The sequence below is a fragment of the Triticum aestivum genome, chromosome 3B (genome assembly GCF_018294505.1).
Source record: "Triticum aestivum cultivar Chinese Spring chromosome 3B, IWGSC CS RefSeq v2.1, whole genome shotgun sequence".
In the NCBI taxonomy this organism is placed as follows: domain Eukaryota; kingdom Viridiplantae; phylum Streptophyta; class Magnoliopsida; order Poales; family Poaceae; genus Triticum; species Triticum aestivum.
Window position 1 is genome coordinate 848,344,463 of NC_057801.1, and position 19,409 is coordinate 848,363,871.

At 47.5% G+C, this 19,409-nt stretch overlaps 1 protein-coding gene across 1 annotated transcript; it reads left to right on the forward strand.

Moving 5' to 3' along the window:
- Positions 1-434: 434 nt before the first annotated feature.
- Positions 435-1,217, forward strand: LOC123067095 (uncharacterized). The gene has a single exon (XM_044490038.1). It carries the CDS (start codon positions 620-622, stop codon positions 1,082-1,084), a length of 465 nt encoding a protein of 154 aa, XP_044345973.1. The 5' UTR covers positions 435-619; the 3' UTR covers positions 1,085-1,217.
- Positions 1,218-19,409: the final 18,192 nt, after the last annotated feature.

Consider the following 19,409-nt stretch of genomic DNA (forward strand, 5'->3'; position numbering starts at 1 on the left):
AGTCAATGCTGATTTTTTAATCGTGCAAATTTACATACTAGTGCGAAAGAAATTATAGTTTTTTCTAAAAATCTTATTCTTTTACTTTTATTTCTTGTATTACTATTTTTCCTCGTATGGTGTGTATATACATGCAGAAACCAAAGGTTCTTTCAACGACAAATTGTTGCTGAAATGAACGGTGCTACGGATCTATTAGTACCAGCAGCATCCATCAACCTGGCCAAGGAAAATCGTACATTAACTAGGGTGGTTGCACTGGACCAACAAGTGTCCCATCAGACGCGTGCTAGCATCACTAGCAGGAGTATTAATTCAACTACCAGCAACGCCATTCCATCCGCCGGATCGCTCCCCGTATACGACACGACGTTGACACAGGTCGCTGGAGTGTCATGCCTCAAGTTCATACCTTTGATTTCTCACCCGCTTTCCTCCAGAGGTAAGCATTCCAGTGAACATCATTAGTAGAATTTCTCGCCCCTATAAATCAGCCCCTCCCCACCCCCAAACCCACCACATCAATCAATAAGCCTCCAAGACCAAAAGTCCCCTGCATCTCCCGAGCGTCAGAGTTGATCCAGAGTTTGCTTCGAGAGATTAAATTTATTCCATCGAGATGGCGTCGCAGGCGATCGAGGTGAACAGGGAGGGGGCGGAGGTGTACCACGGCGCGGCGCTGTGCGCCGAGAAGGCGGTGGAGCTGCTGGCTGAGACCAACATGCCACTGGGCCTGCTGCCGCTGGCGGACATCGAGGAGGTCGGCTACAACCGCTCCACGGGCTTCGTGTGGCTGCGCCAGAAGAAGGCGCTCACGCACACCTTCAAGCAGATCGGGAGGCTGGTCTCGTATGCCACCGAGGTGACGGCCTTCGTCCAGGACCGCAAGATGAAGCGCATCACGGGGGTCAAGAGCAAGGAGCTCCTCATCTGGGTCACTGTCTGCGCCATGTACATCGACAAGAATGACCACTCAAAGATCAGTTTCAAAACGCCCACCGGACTGGGAAGGTCCTTCCCCGTCTCCGCCTATGGGAAGGAGGAGGACGACTTCAAGCCCAAGCAGGCCGCCGTGGCCAAATAAGCGACCACGGCCGGCATATATAATTTGAACAATGCGATGAAGAGTTTGTAAGTTCAGCGTTTACTAACGGTGAATACTACATGTACTTATTTGCTAATCTGATCTGTTTTAATAAAATGCGATTGTATGCAAAGTTGTTATACTCTGCTCCGGTGTTTTGCCAAGGGCTGGATCCATGATTTTAAATCGCCCGCGAAATAGCTTCTATTGCAGCGTTATCGCCAATCCAAAACGGCAATCGCCATTCATGCCTAAACTACTGGCGCAAATTTATCTGCCATGATTTCCTTTCTAAACAATTTTAGTGTGTGACTGAGTGGTTCTTCCCTATCATTCTGGTGTTGGCGCAGGTCCCGACCTTGACGACGCACTCGTTGAGTACTTTCCGACTATGCACGTGAACTTTCAAGTCACGCACATTCACGGAATTTTGCGAAGCACAAGGGATCAAAGCAGATGCAAGAAAAGTTGTGTGTGCTCGTCCATGGAGAAGTAGTCTTTGTGCTTATCGACTTGAGAAGAGGTCTGTAGGTGGCCGGAAGAACAACACACAAAGGGAAAGGGTTAGGCTCTTGTGGTCAGAAGGGAAGACGGGCCAGGAGACAAGCCATACCGGAGGTGGTAATGGGCAAGGCCCATTACGTGGTGGCCTGCATGGGGTTTTGGCTGGTGGCTTGCGTGCGGACAAGTGCTCAGCTACAGCTGCGCAGTTGCCGAACAGACAAACAGGGACGTAGACGTCGCATGTAGAGGAAATGACACCACCGAAACCGAACATCTAAGGCGATCGAGAGGCGATTGCTGAGGCGATCGGAAGGCGGCGCCTAGGGTTAGGGTTTTGCACGTGGGTGGCGGTGATTCTTCAGGGCGGCTGGGGCGTAGCGACGGCGCTGCACCCCTGGCTTGGTCCTGCGTTTGGCTACCCTACTGGACGAGGTGCTCATGGCGTCTTCTTCGAGTGGGGGGGGGGGGGGGACTCCTCCGGTGGCGGCGACTCCGAGGAAACAAACTCCGGTGAAGGCGGGGGAGACGGGGGATACGACGAACATAAGAGCTTCAGAGTCCCCGGCAGATGGCAAGACCTCGGAGGATGCAGCGTCCGTGTCGGCGAAGATGGGGGGGCTGGCATTGACGGAGAAGGAAGCAGCTGGTTTTGTGTTTGAGGATCCAGATCCAAGGACGAAGATTGATATGAAGTGGGCTGTCGTTGGGAAATCTTTCTGCCCACGCCCACTCGTCAAGCATGCGTTTGAAAGGGCGATGCAGCGGGCATGGGGTTTGCACAGGGAGGCCCAGTTCAAGATGCTTGGCGCCAACATGTTTATGATCAGGTTTGGCAGTGAGGGGGACTGGAAGCACGTGCTGAACAACGGCCCATGGCAGTTTGATTTTAATGTTGTAGCTCTGAAGGATTATGACAGAGAAACCAGGCCGTCTGAGATGATTTTTGACTCGATTGAGACTTGGGTTAGGGTTGATGATTTGCCTCTGGATAAAAGATCAAAAGCTTTTGGAGAGGCGCTTGGAAATTGGCTCGGAACAGTAGTTAAAGTAGACGTGGGAGAGGATGGTTTTGCAAGAGGAACCCAGCTTAAGAGTGCGGGCGAGGATTGCTCTGTATGAGCCACTTGTTCGTGGATTATATTTAAAGAACACTAGTGCAGAACCGGGCAATAGCACCGGTTCGTAAGGCCCTTTAGTGCCGGTTCCATAACCGGCACTAAAGTATGGGCACTAAAGCCCCCCCCCCCTTTAGTACCGGTTCAGCACGAACCGGTGCTAAAGGGCAACCACGTGGCACGAGCCAGCTCCGGGGGCCTGGAGCCCTTTAGTACCGGTTGGTAAGACCAACCGGTACTATAAGGTTTGGGGGGGTTTTAGTTTTATGATTTCTTTTTCATTTAATTTTGTATTTCCATTTTAATTCTTTTTCGTTTGCTGGTATTTTACGATACTACACATTGTGTATATATATATAAATAAATAGAATTTCTAGTAGAACCAATCATGGATATAGATATCATCAATGTCTCACAAACCACCTTATTAATTAATTCACACATACACACATGTATAGCTATATACAATTTCTCCTACATATGCGTGTTGCCTTTGGAGCCAGTGGCATTAGCCTAATTGGTGCCTTCGGAGCACGATGACAATTGGAAGTGGTTTTCATGGGGGCGGTAGCGGGTAATAGTATTCTCCCTTCGGATTTATGACCTGGTCGAGCAAAAATCCCGCTATTTCCTCTTGAAGTGCTTCTACGCGCTCCATTTCTAGGAGCTTCTCCCGCACCTCTATGAACTGTTAAGAAGGAGATCAATATGCATGTGTATTAGTTGTGTGACTAGATATTGATAATGGTGTAAAAATTGTGAATAGTGTTCTGACAAGCGTACCCATTCCTGTCTTTGAGATCTGCTCCTTTCGGACGCCATCATGCGAATGTTCTCGCAAACGCAGAATGCACATAGATCAGTCCCCTGCGCCTGCTTCAGGGCCTTTACGAGAATGGAATTTGATCAGATAATAATTAATCAAGCATGATAATTAAAGAGATGGCAGCTAGCTAGCTAGCTAGTACTACTTAATTACTTACGTTGGGTCGAAACCATTGAAGCTTTTTTTTTTCCATTCGCCTTCCGTGACGCCGATAAACCTTGCCCAAGCCCTGCCCGCCGACAAAGAAAATAAATAAAGGGGTTATTAAATAGTTCATATCATGAAATGACGAACTAAATAGGCCGAGATATATAGTTAAAAATGATTGAAATTACCTGTTGACTATCCCAAACAAGATGTTATAGTCAGTTTTAACTTTGAGTAGTGAGTCCAGTATTTCAACTGTTCCGTCGTCAACTTTAATGATACACAAGACCCAGTGAAATCTGCATGCACACACGTTTGCATGTCTTAATTAAGCGGGCATATGTAAGCAAAAATATGTAGCTAGCTAGTAGGCAAAAACAGAGAATTTGTAGTACAAGACAGTGTGACTCACTGGAAGTTGTAAGGAAGTAGTATATCTTCATTGTATTTGAGGCGCTTCAAGAACTCTAGCATGTTGTCCTCTACGTCCTTTTGATGATGTGGATTTATCCGCCATGTGTATTCATAACGGTGTTTGGGTCAATGAACCCAATGCCAAAGCGTCCACCTTTTCTCATTTCGTACATCTTCATCCTGCATAATACCACAGAAAAGAATATAGCGAGGATAATTACAGGTAATGATTGATCAAAAGGATCACTACAGCTAGCTTGAGACTTAAATTACAGAAAGAAATCACTTACAGACAATAGCAACTGACGATAGATTTGTCGAGTGCGTCTTGATTGTATAACTGAAACAGTTCAGAATACTCAACGGATAGAGCTTTCTCATGGAAGTAACGATCCTCCGTGACATTCACCATGAGGGACAATCGATCTAAAATCTTGGTAATGTTCATGTACCATTGATGCAATTCATACATTCTCATTGGGAGGTTCTTGACCTTGTCTGGCTCGACCAAAGGTTGGCCCCGGACATATTTCCGTTTTATTTCATCCTCTCTAAGAACAGGCATGTGCTCGATCTCGAGGAGTTGTCCAACAGTGATGTTGAGAACTTCAGCCTGCATTATATGGTCCTTGGTTATTACCACATTGCCCACCTCGAGAACGTAAACTGTTTGCCCACAATAATATTGGGCGCGCGTACTGTCATGTGTTGTTGGCACAACAAGCGAGGGGATCGATTGCGCCGCCTGTTCTCCCAGCTGGGGAATGGTTTTCCCGCATTTTTTGACAACTGCTTGTTGTTTGCTCGATCCCGAGCTCGGCTCCTTACGTAGACGTGCTCGATTTAACTTCCTGATGTGGCGCTCATAGTCTGTGTCAACAGGCTTGGGAGCTGGTGGTTGAGCCATACGAATGAAGTGGTCAATCGTTTCCTCAGGCACTTTCTCCCTTGGCGGCGGTGGCGGTTTCGGTGCAAAATGGGCTTCCACCTTGGCCTTCGATATGGCTGCGTTTTCCTCCTCGGACTTGTCATAAGGCCTCTACGGAAGAGGCGTGAGGCTTGGACCATATTTATATCGCTTGCCTCCGCCTGTACTTCCTGTACTACCTCGACTCGTACCGCTACGCACCATAGCTGCGGGGTGTCTCTTCTGCGATTGCTGAGGCGGTGGAGACGGCTGACAGGGCTGAGTTGGACGAGGAGGAGTGGCCTGAAGCTATGCCGGACTTGGAGGAGTGGCCTGAGGTTGTGCCGGACTTGGAGGAGGAGTGGACGTCTGACGCTGTGGCGGACTTGGAGGAGGAGGAGTGGCCTGACACTTTGCCGGACTTGGAGGAGGAGTGGCCTGACACTTTGCCGGACTTGGTGGACTTGCAGGAGCGGAAGTCTGCTGACTCGGTGGCGGACTTCGACGAGGAGTCGACTGACGCGGTGTCGGTGGCCTTCGAAAGATGATGCAATCCTTTTTCCATAGGATGATACGATGTTTGGCCTCTCCGAGAAAGCGCTCGTCGTCACCTCCAGGAATGTCAAGCTGTAGCTCCGAATATGGTGGGTCCACCACCTCATCAACCAAGACACGAGCATAGCCCGCTGGAATCGGGTTGCAATGGAAGGTTGTCTCGGGGGGATTTGTAAAAGCAACGGCGTCCGCCACCTTCATGGATATGTTCGTTATTTTGACGTGTAGCTCGCAGTTAGTGTTCTCCGTGATGTCATCCACGGGGTATCTACCCAGCATTGCGTCATCCAGGGCGGAACCCATGCTGCTTCTCGGCATGGATGGGGCGGTGCTATCCAATGAAGGATCATCCGCTAGCTGCTGCAGCTGCTGAGACCCCCTTTGCTGGGTAAGTGAGTCGATCTGCTCCTGCTGCCGCTGGAATTTGACTGCCAATTCCACTTGACTTGCTTCTAGGCCTTGAAGGCGTTCATAGTCCCGCTTCCTCTGCTCCTCCTCCATCTTCCTCTTCTTCTCCTCCGCAATCTTCTTTCTCGCACGGGTTCTGTAGTCGGTGTTCCAGTCTGAAAACCCCTCATACCACAGAATAGCGCCCTTGCCTCGTGTTCTTCCCGGGAGTTCAGGATTTCCCAGGGCACGCGTAAGCTCGTCATTCTCTCTGTTGGGCTGGAACACCCCCGATCGTGCCTCTTCTATTGCAACAAGTATCGCATCGTCGGCTCCCTTCAGACTTGCCTTCGTCGAAACATTGCCTGTCTTCGGGTCCAACTCCCCCCCATGCGCATAGAACCATGTCCTGCACCCGGGGGCCAGCTCTTAGTAACCGGAGTGACACCTGCATCCTCCATCTCTTTCTCAGACTTATCCCACTTAGGCATTGCCACCGCATCGCCACCTGGCCCCAGCTTATGGAACTTATCCTTTTTTTCGGCATTCTTCTTGTTTATTCTCGACCGTTCCTTAGCTAATTCCGAATCCCTGAATTTCACGAAATCGTCCCAATGAGCATGTTGGTTCTCTAGTGTTCCCTCGAATACTGGAGTCTTCCTTCCTCCCTTGACGTACTTGTCCCATTCACGATTCTTGTGGTTCTTGAATGCAACCGCCATCTTCCTAAGAGCAGCGTCCTTGACTTTCTGCACATCTGCTTTTGTGAAATGATCTGGTAGGGTGAAATGTTCCATGAGAGTATCCCAAAGCAGATCTTTTTGATTCTTGTCGACAAAAGTAACATCTGGACGTGGCTTTGCTGGCTCTCTCCATTCTTTAAGTTTGATCGGGAGTTGGTCCTTCACAAGAACTCCGCACTGACGAACGAACTTGTCCGCAATCTTCTTAGGCGCTAATGGTTCGCCATTAGGTCTGACTGCCTCGATATTGTACTTTACGCCCTCCTTCAACTTTTTGTTCGGGCCTCATTTCGTCCCTTTGCCTGAAGATTTGCTCGATCCGGGTGGCTAAAAGAACAAAGATCGATTCATTAATATATCTTCAAGTCATTTAAAACATGTGATGATCACCAGATGCCTGCTTATATAAATATACCTCGCCGGTCTTTGTTGTTTTAGGATCAACATGTTCTTCGTCATCGTCATAATCGTAGTTCATGACTTCATCAATTCGGTCGTCGCGATCGAATATCATATCACCCTCTCCGGTGTTGTTTAGAAATTCGGAGCCGTCATAATCTTCTTCTTCATTCTGATCATCATCTGGCCCGCATATCATATCGAACTTGGTCTGTTCTCCCTCTCTGTCGGTATTGTCTGCCATAGCTTTTATTTAACTAATCCAAAAGAAATATAAAACAATTTAGTATTCAAATTACATCGTCTCGAATAATAGATATAATCTCGAATACATCGTCTAGAATAATAGATATAATCTCGAATACATCGTCTCGAATAATATATAATATTGAATAGTACATCACTGGCTAGGTAGCTAATTAAAGATCGAATACTACAGAAGAATCTAGGACACTCGCGGTTCCTGCGGCGCGGGCGGTGGACACCCAAAGAGAAGGAACCCTCACAGGATCATAGCTGAAGTGAGATCCCTGAAGAAAGTGCCAGGTATTGGAGAACCTGCCGCCTTCTAACGCAACCATGTAGCGATGGATGTGCTCGTCCCTTTCCCTGACACGGTGACGTACCACCTCCGGCGGGGCGGGGTCCCTCCGCACCGAAACTGGCCCACGCGAACGCCACCAAACGAGATCAGGGTCGAGTACGGGACCTTGGGCAGGGTTCCTCATCAAGCGGCGCGCCCCTCCAGGCAGTACCTCCCAGTGCCAGCCCGGCGGAGCCCAGTCCCGGACATGGGTCAGCCGGACGTCGTCACGGACGGGTCGACGGCGAGGATGCGGGCCGGGCATCGTCGAGAACAAATACTAGCTATATGCCCGCAAAAAGTAACATTTTTTTAATGATTGGATTTTGATAACTAAAATTTCTAACATTTCTATATAACACTAATTATGCTATCATTGCATATGTCAAAAATCTATATACTATTTCATACTAATTAAGCATCTAACACTAAAAACAGAAAACACAACTTCTATACATCCATTAAAAAACTAAAAAACAACATTATATAAAAAATTTCCATACTAATTAAACACTAATTATATCCATCTAACATGCATTCATACATATATAATAGTGAAAAAAGAATAATCTAAATAATCTAAACTAATTAAACATACAAAATACGTATATACTAATATATACATGCATTAATTCATACATATGTATGTGTGTGTGTGTGTGTGTGTTCATCATGCTTATGTGTGTGTATGGGCTCGGGGAGGGGCGGCGCCCATGGTGGCCGCCGGGGGCGAGGGAGAGGGGTTAGAGGGGGAGAGCTCACAGCGGGGCAACGGCGACGGCGAGGCGACGACCGGGGGCGGTGACGGGCCGGGGCGTGACGCGGGGGCGGCGACGCGGCGACGGCGCGACGGTGACGGGCCCGGGGGGGCGACGGAGACGAGGGCGGCGACAGGGACGGGGGCGGCGATGGGGACGGGGGCAGCGACGGGGACGGGGGCGGCGACGGCGACGGCGTCGATCGATCGGGGCGCGCGGGCGGTGCTTCAATGGGGAAACAGAGGAAGAAACAGAGGGAGAATGAAATTTTCGCAAGTGTTGTATATATAGGAGAGGTCTTTAGTACCGGTTGGAGCCACCAACCGGTACTAAAGGCCAACTTTGGCCAGGCGAAGAGGCGGGAAGACGAGGCCTTTAGTACCGGTTGGAGCCACCAACCGGTACTAAAGGCCAACTTTGGCCAGGCGAAGAGGCGGGAAGACGAGGCCTTTAGTACCGGTTGGAGCCACCAACCGGTACTAAAGGGTGGTCTTTAGTACCGGTTGGAGCCACCAACCGGTACTAAAGGCCTCGCGCTGCCACCCTAAAGTTTAGTCCCACCTCGCCGGGCGAAGGGCAGCCACACTGGTTTATAAACCCAGCCGCGGCTACTACTTCGAACTCGTCTATATAGCAGGCTTATGGGCCTAAACTCTGTGTGCTGCCCTGTGAGTCTGCTCGGCCTTTAAGGCTTGTAATTACACACATGTGGCCTATCAGGCCCACAGGGCAGCGCCCCAATTTTTTTTTATATTTTTTTTCTTTTCTGCTTTATTTTCTTCTATTTATTTTTGCGTAGTTTTTGTATAGTTTTTCTTTTCTGTTATATTTATTTTCTTCTATTTATTTGTGAGTAGTTTTTCATCTAGTTTGCCAAAATTCAACATTTTCAGAGTTCATTTTGTAGTGATTTTCAATTTCACGGTCATTTTGTGAACGATTGAAAAATAGCAAATATAATTTTTTTCATCTATTTATTTTCTTTTTTTTCTGAGTAGTTTTTTTATATAGTTTTTTTCTTTTCAGCTATAGTTTTTCTTGTTTTCTTCTATTTTTTCTTTTCTGCAAAACTTGATGGTCAATGTCTGGAGTTATAACTTAAAAAAAAACAAATGTCGACGTGCAATTAGTTTTTGCCATAACAGAAGAAGTCCGGAGTTGTAATAAGTTATTAAAAATAAAAAAGAGGTGCAATGCTCGTTAATTTGCTTCAAGCCTTTCGGAATAGTGTAAACTGCACTGCACATAGCTCCGTGCACTCTACCGTATTCCTGAAGGCTTGAAGCTAAGCAACGTGAGCATTGAGCCTCTCCTTCATCGTCTCTGCACTCAGGGCTTATAAACCGCTCCTAGTCCCTCTCACTTCGCGAGGTGGGACTAAAAAACATCTTACGTCTGGTTCATCCATGAACCGGTACTAAACGTGCTCGTGGGGCCCCAGCCTTACCTGACACAACCACATTAGTACCGGTTCGTGGTACGAACCGGCACTAAATGGTGATGGTGGGGCCATAGCCTGACCGGAGGCTGACACAGCCTCTTTAGTACCGGTTCGTGGCGTAAACCAGTACTAAAGGTTCGCCACGAACCGGTGCTATTGATCGCCGCCACGAACCGGCACTAGTGTACACATTAGTGCCGGCTGAAATTCCAACCGGCACTACTGTGCTTCACATTTGACCCTTCGCCATGACCCGGTACTAAAGGGAGTGCGCTGGCGCAGGTGCGGTGCGGCAAGTTTAGTCCCACCTCGCTAGCCGAGGGGCGACCGCACTGGTTTATAAACCCCCTTGCGGTCGCTCTCTCGAGCTCCTCTCCAAAGCAGGCCTACTGGGCCTACGTGCTCTTTGCTGCCCTGTGGGCCCACTTGGCCTTTGCGGGCCTGCATCCTGGCCCAACAACAGGTTGGGTTTCTAGTCGTATGCAGGCCGCTCTGGCCTAGTAGGCGGGCTTTTTTTTATTTTTTTGCTTTATTTATTTTTGTGTTGTTTTTTTGTGTATTTAGAGTTTCTTTGTGAATATTTTTGCTTTAGGTACAAAAAATTGCAAACTTTCTGTTAGTGCCCGTAGTTTTCAAATTTGAATAGTTTAAATTTTGAATTATTTGAAATTAGTGTGAATCACTAGTTTGGGAATAACTTAACTTTAAAAATCAGTAAAGGCATGAAAGAATTTGTTTGCACATAAAATTTCTTCGTGTTTCAAATGCCAAAACACATAACTACCCTAACTATTACAGAGATTCCCCTCTGGGTGTGAAACACAGAAGAAAGTGATGATAGTGAAGCCGATCACATCCCAGATCTTTGGGTGTGAAACTTTTTCTTCGTGTGTGTCCCTTTGCGCCGTAACCATGGAAAATCTTCATCATTTAACGGGATACTCGGGTCAATATTCACTGTGAATGGAACAATTTCATCAAACTTTTCATAATCTTCTGACTTGTCTGTCTTGTCATCCGCTCCCATGATGTTTCTCTTCCCAGAAAGAACTATGTGCCGCTTTGGCTCATCGTACGATGCATTCGCTTCCTTATCTTTTCTTTTTCTTGGCTTGGTAGACATGTCCTTCACATAGAAAACCTGTGCCACATCATTGGCTAGGACGAATGGTTTGTCTACATACGCAAGATTGTTGAGATCCACTGTTGTCATTCCGTACTGCGGGTCTTCCGTTACCACGCCTCGTGTCATATTGACCCATTTGCACCGAAACAAAGGGACCTTTAAACCACATCGATAGTCAAGTTCCCATATGTCCTGTATATAACCATAATATGTTTCCTTTCCCGTCTTGGTTTCTGCATCAAAGCGGACACCACTGTTTTGGTTGGTGCTCTTCTTATCTTGGGAGATCGTGTAAAATGTATTACCATTTATCTCGTACCCTTTGAAAGTCATTATATTCGAAGATGGTAACTGGGACAACAAGTACAGGTCATCTTCAATAGAGGTGTCATGCATGGTACGTGTCTGCAACCAGCTGGCGAAACTCCTGGTTTGTTCAAGTGTAATCCAGTCATCAGACCGCTCCGGGTGTTTGGAGCGTAGCAAATTCTTGTGTTCATCCATATACGGAGCCACCAAGGCGGAATTCTGTAGAACTGTGTAGTGTGCTTCAGTGAGAGAATGTCCGTCCATACATATTATTTGTTCCCCTTCTAGCGTGCCTTTTCCATCCAGTCTGCCCTTATGCCGCGATTCAGGAACACCACTCGGCTTAAGGTCAGGAATAAAGTCAATACAAAACTCAATGACCTCCTCATTTTGATGGCCCTTGGAGATGCTTCCTTCTGGCCTAGCACGGTTATGAACATATTTCTTTAAGACTCCCACGAACCTCTCAAAGGGGAACATATTGTGTAGAAATATAGGTCAACTAGGACGTGCGTCATGATGTTGAAGAAGGATGGTGGGAACACCAACTCGAAACTGACAAGACATTGCACCAAATCATTCTGTAACCTTGGTATGATTTCTGGATCGATTACCTTCTGAGAGATTGCATTGAGAAATGCACATAGCTTCACAATGGCTAATCAAACATTTTCCGGTAGAAGCCCCCTCAATGCAACCGGAAGCAGTTGCGTCATAATCACGTGGCAGTCATGAGACTTTAGGTTCTGGAACTTTTTCTCTGCCATGTTTATTATTCCCTTTATATTCAACGAGAAGCCAGACGGTACCTTAATACTGAGCAGGCATTCAAAGAAGATTTCGTTCTCTTCTTTGGTAAGAGCGTAGCTTGCATGACCCTGATGTATGCTGTCTTCTCCGTGCATACGTTGCTGGTCCTCCCATGCCTCAGGTGTATCTTTTGTCTTCCCATACACGCCCAAGAAGCCAAGCAGGGTCACGCAAAGATTCTTCGTCATGTGCATCACGTCGATTGCGGAGCGGACCTCTAGGTCTTTCCAATATGGCAGGTCCCAAAATATAGATTTCTTCTTCCACACGGGTGCGCGTCCGTCAGCGTCCTTCGGAACAGGTTGTCCGCCAGGACCCTTTCCAAATATCACCTTCAAATCCTTGACCATATCATGTACATCAGCACCAGTACGGTGGCGAGGCTTCGTCCGGTGATCCGCCTCACCTTTGAAATGCTTGCCTTTCTTTCTTACGGGATGCCTGCTCGGAAGAAATCGACGATGTCCCAGGTACACATTCTTCTTACAACTATTCAAATATATACTGTCGGTATCATCCAAACAGTGCGTGCATCCGCGGTATCCCTTGTTTGTCTGTCCTGAAAGGTTACTGAGAGCAGGCCAATCATTGATGGTCACAAGCAACAACGCCTTTAGGTCAAATTCTTCCCCCATGTGCTCATCCCACGCAGGTACACCTGTTCCATTCCACAGTTGTAAGAGTTCTTCAACTAATGGCCTTAGGTACACATCAATGTCATTGCCGGGTTGCTTAGGGCCTTGGATGAGCACTGGCATCATAATGAACTTCCGCTTCATGCACAACCAAGGAGGAAGGTTATACAAACATAGAGTCACAGGCCAGGTGCTATGGTTGCTGCTCTGCTCCCCAAAAGGATTAATGCCATCTGCGCTTAGACCAAACCATACGCTCCTTGCGTCATCTGCAAACTCCTTCCCGTACTTTCTTTCGATTTTTCTCCACTGCGACCCGTTAGCCGGTACTCTCAACTTTCCGTCTTTCTTACGGTCTTCTCTGTGCCATCGCATCTCCTTTGCATGCTCTTTGTTTTGGAACAAATGTTTCAACCGTGGTATTATAGGAGAATACCACATCACCTTGGCAGGAATCTTCTTCCTGGGGCGCTCGCCCTCGACATCACCATGCTCATCGCGGCTGATCTTATAGCGCAATGCACCACATACTGGGCAAGCGTTCAAATCCTCGTACTCACCGCGGTAGAGGATGCAATCATTAGGGCATGCATGTATCTTCTGCACCTCTAACCCTAGAGGGCAGACAACCTTCTTTGCTTCGTACGTACTCTCGGGCAATTCGTTGTCCTTTGGAAGCATATCCTTTATCATTACCAGCAACTTTCCTAATCCCTTGTCAGATACACCATTCTCTGCCTTCCATTGCAGCAATTCCAGTGTGGTGCCCAGCTTTTTCTTGTCACCTACGCAATTCGGGTACAACATTTTTTTGTGATCCTCTAACATGCGCTGCAACTTCTTCTTCTCCAAATCACTTGCGCAGTTTCTCATTGAATCGGCCATCGCCCGACCTAGATCATCAATGGGCTCATCTGATGCCTCTTCTTCAGCTTCTTCCCGCATTGCCGGCTCAACTTCTTCCCGCATTACCGGCTCAGCTTCTTCCCCCATTGTTGTATCATCGTATTCAGGGAACCCATGGCCAGGATAGCTGTCGTCGTCCTCTTCTTCTTCATTGTCTTCCATCATAACCCCTCTTTCTTCGTGCTTGGTCCAAACATTATAGTGGGGCATGAAACTGGACTCAAACAGGTGGACGTGAATGGTTCTTGACGTAGAGTAATTGCGACCATTCTTACAGCCAGCACATGGACAAGGCATAAAACCATCCGCCCGCTTGTTTGCCTCAGCCGCAAGCAGAAAAGTATGCACGCCCTCAACGAACTGGGGAGAGCATCGGTCATCGTACATCCATTGCCGGCTCATCTTCATTACACAACACCGAACATACCAAATTAATACAAGTTCATACATAAAGTTCATACAACACTTAAATGCAACAAACAAATAACTCTCTAGCTAAAGCATTTAAATGCAACAACAAATGCGATCAAGATCGCAACTAAGGTAACAATTGATTCAACAGCATAATGATACCAAGCCTCACTATCGATGGCATATTTTCTAATCTTTCTGATCTTCAAGCGCATTTTCCCCATCTTGATCTTGTGATCATCGACGACATCGGCAACATGCAACTACAATTCCATCTTCTCCCCCTCAATTCTTTTCAATTTTTCTTTCAAGTACTCATTTTCTCTTTCAACTAAATTTAACCTCTCGACAATAGGGTCGGTTGGAATTTCCGGTTCACATACATCCTAGATAAAAATATCTATGTCAACTTGATGGGCATAATTTGTCATAAACACGAAATGCAACAAATAGTTTTAAAAGAGAATATACCACATCCGAATCATAACAAGGACGAGGGCCGACGGGGACGGATATCAAAACCATGGCACTATGTATAACAAACAACATACGGGTAAGATAATTGTTATACGAGTAACTATATATCCAAATCACACAAACATCAATTTTTTATATAAAATTTCATGAACAAGAGGCTCACCACAAGGTGGTGCGGGCGACAGGACGGTGCAGGCGATCAACGGTGGTTACGACGGAGATTTAGAAGGCACTAAGTACACCACACCTACATATGCAAACTAAGTGTTATTTTGACCTCAAATTGCATATAAATCAAATACTACCACATATAATTCCTCCCAAATTACTAAAACCCACAATTAATCACTATATAAACCAATGCAAGAGCTAATCTAGCAATGAGAGATGAAAGGACAAAGTTGCTAACCTTGGTGATCATTTGAATGGATGAGGGCCTGCAAATCTTGACAAATTTGGGGCAAATTTTGTGATGAACTCGAGAGGAAGAAGGGAAGAACAGAGGAGAGGGAGAGGGGAAAGGGGGAAGAACAGAGTGCGGGTGGACGAAGGGTTTATATAGGACAACCTTTAGTACCGGTTCGTGCCACGAACCGGTACTAAAGGTGCTGGAAGGGCCCCACTCTGACAACATCCTGCCACCACTTTCTTTAGTACCGGTTCGTGGCACGAACCGGTGCTAAATGTTCGCCACGAACTGGTACTAAAGAGCTCCTCCCGCCTAGCCATTGGAACCGGCACTAATGGACACATTAGTGCCGGTTCTGTTACAAACCGGGACTAATGTGTCTCACATTTGACCCTTTTTCTACTAGTGGAAGAAGCTAGATGATAAAGAACAAACGTGGTTTGACTTCACGTATGAGAAAGTCCCTCACTTCTGTTTTGATTGTGGCAGACTTGTGCACGTGGATGGGGTTTGTGACCCACCTGTGGATCCACTTTCACAGTGGGGTGAATGGCTGCGTGCTTCACCTGGAAGAGCAGCGTCGAGCCATCATGAGAAGAAACAATAGAGAGGTACTTCCAGTAAAAATAATAGTAGGGATAGTTCTATGTCAAGTGGAGGGGAAAACGCAACGAGAGGATATGCGCATGTACGTGATCTCCCAACCCGCAGATCCCTCTACATAGAATACACATACTCGGCTGATTCCCACACTGGTGGGACAATGCAGAAGGAGAAGGAGCAGCAAGAGGTCCAGAGCCCGCAGAAGAAGCACACTGGTGCGGAGGGGGCAAAGGAGAAGGACCTACGGCAAGGTTTGGAGGAGAAGAGGGAAAATGAGCTTAGGAAAGAATTGCATCAGAAGGTGAGGGAGGGGGTAATATCCCCGAGGAAGAAGCAGGATTATGGAGAGGGACAATTCAGAAGGGCAGAAAAGGCACCGAGGGAGTACTTTAGATGGCCTGGATACTACGTCAGAAAGCCAAGAAGTGATGTGGGGTCGTTCCGACAGCGGGAGAACCACCACGGCTATGAAGCTAGAGATAAGAAGAGGCCATCTAGGCAGATGTGGGTGCCGGTAGGAGAAGGGTCTCAGAAGGAAGGTGTTGATGCTCTCGTTGGCGAAAAGCGACAGAAAGTGTCGTCTGTCTTTGAGCGCATTGGTGATCATGGAGCTAGATCGGCGGACCCCGATAGGAGGGGCTGCCGGGAGCAATGAATTTTCTCGTTTGGAACTGTCGGGGCTTGGGGTTGGACCCGAAAGTAGGAGAACTAAGGGATCTGATTAGATCATACAACCCAGCGGTGGTGTTCTTGAGTGAGACTAAGAAGAAGGCGCGAGCGATGGAGAAGATCAAGTGGAGTTTGGGTTTCCGGCAGGGGGTTGCTGTGGACTGTGAGGGCAGGAGTGGCGGGTTGGCTTTACTTTGGAGGGATCACATTTCTGTCACAGTCAGACCATGGTGCATGTACTATATTGATGCGGAGATCTCCTCCGAAGGAAGAACCGTTAGATTCACTGGAATCTACGGAGAACCAAGAACGGAGCTTAGACGGAAAACTTGGGATGCATTGCGTTATTTGAAGAGACAGGACAACTTGCCTTGGCTCTGTGCGGGAGATTTCAACGAGATCCTCTTCCAAACAGAGCAGAGGGGGGGAAACCCTAGAAACTTCAACCAAATGGAGGACTTCCGGGAGTGTCTTGGTGTCTGTGGACTAGCTGACTTGGGGTTTACTGGATACCCTTTTACGTGGGATAATAAGCAAGATGGAGGAGCAAACATTCAGGTTCGGCTGGATAGAACCACATGCAACGATGATTTTTTGAGCATATTTCCGGATACGGTGGCTGAGCATATTCTCACGGAGGAATATGACCATGTGGCACTGGTCATTCGGGCAGTGGCATCACTGGATGCTGCGAGGCCAAAGAAGCATTTGGGGTTTAAGTTCGAAGAAGCTTGGACCAGGCATGAGGATTACGAGCAGATGATATTGAGAGCCTGGGATCAAGCCAAAAGGCTGCATGGTGAGTCGACGGGGCTGTGTGCCAAACTGGGCACGTTATCCAAGGCCATGCAGATGTGGAGCCGTGATGTGTTCGGCTCTCTACGTAGGCAAATCAGCAAGCTAAAAGCGCAGCTACATGACGCGAAGGTGAGGTCGCTGGCGACAGGTTTTTGTCAGGAGGTCAAGGACATAGAGAGCCAACTTCATGATCTGTACGAGAAAGAAGAGATCTGCTACAAACAGCGCTTGTGCATTGATTGGCTACAGTAGGGAGACCAAAATACAAAGTACTTCTAGAATCGGGCTTCTCACCGGAGGAGGAAAAACACGATAAAAGCGCTACGGAGGGAGGACGGTAAAGTTTGCACATCGCATGATGACATGCGGGAGCTAGCAGCAAACATCTATGCCTCTGTGTTTCGCTCGGAGGGTTCGAGGGATGCAGCCAATGTTCTCCAACATATTGATACTATTGTCACGGAGGAGATGAATGAGAAGCTTTCAGTGGGGGTCTCCGATGTTGAAATAGAGACGGCCCTGTTTCAAATGGGACCTACGAAAGCCTCGGGGCTGGACGGCTTCCCGGCTTTGTTCTATCAACGACACTGGTCGTTAGTAAAAGAGGACGTTTGCAGGTCAGTGAAGGAGTTTTTGAATGGCAATGCGACGCCAGATGGGTTCAATGACACGATAATTGTGATGATACCAAAAATCAACTCACCGGAGTTGATGTCTCAGTTCAGACCGCTCAGTTTGTGTAATGTAATTTACAAAATAGCAACAAAGGTTCTTGCCAATAGGCTTAAAGGAATCCTTCCTATTTTGATCTCAGAGGAGCAAAGTGCCTTTGTACCGGGCCGGCTGATCACGGATAATGTTTGGGTAGCATATGAGTGTGTGCATGCTATTAGAATGAGGAGAAGGAGGAAGCCGTTATGCGCGGTCAAGTTAGACATGCTGAAGGCCTATGATAGAGTGGAGTGGATTTTTCTGCAGCAGGTGTTGGAGAAGGTTGGGTTTCATGATACATGGGTTCAAATGGTGATGAAATGTGTGATGTCGGCAAGGTTTGCGGTGAAGCTCAATGGAGGGATTTCTGATTCTTTTCTGCCGACTAGGGGACTAAGGCAAGGTGACCTTCTATCGCCGTATTTATTCTTGTTCTGTGTAGAGGGTTTCTCGGCTCTGCTTAAGAAGGCACAAAGTTCCGGTGATTTGAAGGGAGTGTCTTTTGGGAGCACTGGCCCCATGGTCACCCACCTCCTCTTTGCAGATGATAGTATTGTGTTTCTTGAAGGCTCTGACAGTAATCTTCTTGCCCTTAAGACAATCCTAGGGGAATATGAGATGGCATCGGGACAGAAGGTAAACTTGCAGAAATCGTCCATCTTTTTTGGCAAGGGATGCACAGAAGATTTGAAAGTTCATCTGAAAGCAGTAATTGGGATTTCGTCCGAGGCCCTAAGCGAGAAATATTTGGGACTACCCACGGCTGTAGGGAAATCCAAGGAGGGAACTTTTAAATATGCGCGGGAAAGTGCTAAAGGCAAGGTCACGGGGTGGAAGGAGCAAGGATTATCGAAGAAGGCGCGGGAGGTTTTTGTCAAATCGGGGCTCCAGTCTACCCCAACGTTCACTATGAGTTGCTTCCAGCTCACCAAAAAATTGCGCAGGAACCTGACATCTATCTCTTCTAACTTTTGGTGGGGTGAAGCTAATGGTGAAAAAAAGGTTCATTGGATTGCCTGGAAGAAAATGTGTGTCAGTAAGCAAGAGGGGTATGGGGTTTCGTGATATGGAAGCTTTCAACCAGGCTTTGCTGGCCAAGCAGGCTTGGAGACTACTTCAAGCCCTAGGTTCACTTTATGCTCGAGTCCTCAAAGCGCGTTACTATGACCATGGATCCATCCTTAATGCTACATGCCCCGCCGGTGCGTCATATACTTTCAAGAGCATCCTGCATGGCAGAAACTTGCTTTTGGATGGTCTGATTTGGCGGGTGGTGGATGGGTCCTCAATCCGGATTCATCATGATAATTGGATCCCTTGGAGGGGCAGCCTAAGGCCACTGGGCCAAGTGTATGTACCCGGGATGACGAGGGTCAGTGACTTGCTAAATGATGATGCCTCAGGATGGGATCGACACAAGCTCGACGCCATGTTTTCAGAGGGAGATGTTCATGATATTATGCAGATCAGCGTGGGAGGAATAGGAACTGATGACATACTAGCTTGGAATTTTACAAAGAACGACATTTTTTCAGTTAAGTCGGCTTATCACTTAAGCATGGAGAAGAAGAGGGCGATTACTAGATAGCCAAGTTCGTCATCTAATGCAGTGAACCACCGGAGCTGGCTGGCGTTATGGGGTACAAACGCACCGGGGAAGGCGTTAATTCATGTGTGGCGGC

Excerpts from the sequence above, each read along its gene's own strand:
- LOC123067095 (XM_044490038.1), top strand. The coding sequence starts at position 620 with ATGGCGTCGCAGGCGATCGAGGTGAACAGGGAGGGGGCGGAGGTGTAC.